The sequence below is a fragment of the Parus major genome, unplaced genomic scaffold (assembly GCF_001522545.3).
Source record: "Parus major isolate Abel unplaced genomic scaffold, Parus_major1.1 Scaffold566, whole genome shotgun sequence".
Lineage (NCBI taxonomy): Eukaryota > Metazoa > Chordata > Aves > Passeriformes > Paridae > Parus > Parus major.
This window is the reverse complement of record NW_015379454.1, coordinates 2,396-3,940: the sequence shown is the minus strand read 5'-3', so window position 1 is coordinate 3,940 and position 1,545 is coordinate 2,396. Positions and strand designations below refer to the sequence as shown.

General features: G+C 56.6%; 2 protein-coding genes across 2 annotated transcripts in view; both read left to right on the top strand.

The window, feature by feature from the left end:
• The window catches only part of MRPS12 (mitochondrial ribosomal protein S12), a 1,142-nt gene extending 653 nt beyond the window's left edge, over positions 1–489 (top strand). Inside the window, exon 3 of the mRNA XM_015616636.2 lies at positions 9–489. Within this exon, the coding sequence (XP_015472122.1) occupies positions 9–379 (371 nt within the window). The 3' untranslated portion in view covers positions 380–489. The remainder of the gene's footprint in view (positions 1–8) is intronic.
• An 885-nt stretch (positions 490–1,374) lies between these two features.
• Positions 1,375–1,545, top strand: part of LOC107199307 (serine--tRNA ligase, mitochondrial-like) — a 2,552-nt gene continuing 2,381 nt past the window's right edge. Inside the window, exon 1 of the mRNA XM_033511748.1 lies at positions 1,375–1,392. Coding sequence (XP_033367639.1) covers positions 1,375–1,392 — 18 coding nt within the window. The remainder of the gene's footprint in view (positions 1,393–1,545) is intronic.

Sequence of the window (1,545 nt, the reverse complement as noted above, 5' to 3'; positions counted from 1 at the left end):
CTCCGCAGGGCCGTGCCCGCTGCCGCCCCCTCCTCACTCCGCCGCCATGGCCACCCTGAACCAGATGCACCGGCAGGGCCGCCCCGCGCCCCCTCCCCGCAAACTGGGGCCCACCCTGGGCCGGCCCCAGATCAAGGGGGTGGTGCTGAAGAACCTGATCCGAAAGCCCAAGAAGCCGAACTCGGCGAACCGGCGATGCGTGCGGGTGCGGCTCAGCACCGGCCGCGAGGTGATCGCCTTCGTGCCCGGCGAGGGCCACAACCTGCAGGAGCACCACATCGTGCTGGTGCAGGGCGGGCGCACCCAGGACCTGCCCGGCGTCAAACTCACCGTGGTGCGAGGAAAGTACGACTGCGCCCACGTGCAGGCCAAGAAATGACGGGGGGACCTTGGCGTGGGGGTCCTGGGAAGGCGGCTGGCCCAGGATGAGGGTCCCCAGGCGGGGATGTGCTGCCCCTGGGTGCTGTTTGGAATAAAAGCTGGTGGTGATGTGGGGTGTGGTGTGTGGTGGGGGTGTGGGGAAGGGTCCTGGGGGCGCTGGGAAGGAGCCTTGGGAGACTGAGGGGGTCTGGTGGGCAGGGAAGGGGTCCTGGGGGCGCTGGGAAGGAGCCTTGGGAGACTGAGGGGGTCTGGTGGGCAGGGAAGGGGTCCTGGGAGCGCTGGGAAGGAGCCTTGGGAGACTGAGGGGGTCTGGTGGGCAGGGAAGTGGTCCTGGGGGCGCTGGGAAGGAGCCTTCGGGGAGAGACTGAGGGGTCTGGTGGGCAGAGAAGGGTCCTGGGGGCACTGGGAAGGGTCCTGGGAGCGCTGGGAAGTGGCTGCAAGGCCATGGAGGAGGACAGGGAGGGATCTGGGGATTCAGGGGGGTCACTCAGGGTGTTCAGTGAGAGACCCCAGGGGTGTCACAGGGGTCACCGGGGGGGTCACTGGGTGACAGTGATTGGACAGAATTTCACAGTGCAGCACAGAGGTGAAGGGTATTGGGTCATTAAAGGAAATAATATACCTGTCTATTGTTAATTGGGTAAAAATAGGTATAAAGATAAAAGAACTGCGTACTTTGGGGGCATTTTGTGCATCAGCTACAAGGCCTTGTTTCTTCCATCAGAAGGAAGAAATGTCCCTGTATACATTTCCTGCATCTGCGTGCTCGCTCTGCTGCTCTTTGGGCTGTGTGTTTGTCTCTGCAGCTGATGAGTTTCCATCTTCTTCGCTAGGAAGTTAATTCCACTCTGAATCTGTGAATACAAAAACATACACTCTTCTCCAAATTATTAATTGAAATGAATTTTTAATCTTCTTGCTTCTGAGCCTTTGACCAGAACTAAAGAATTCTTTCTCAACTTTGATTGAGTACTGTTAGAAGAATACCTGGTAATGGGTGGAATTGGTTTGGTAAAAGACTTGTTTAAAAAGGACTGTCTTAGTTTAGGGCAGAACAAGGACTGCTCAGGAATTATTTGCAATAGATGTAAGATCTTTACGCTTTTTGCACAATCTAAGATACACACGTGGTGTTTACACTCTTCTGAGCTGTAACTTTTGTTT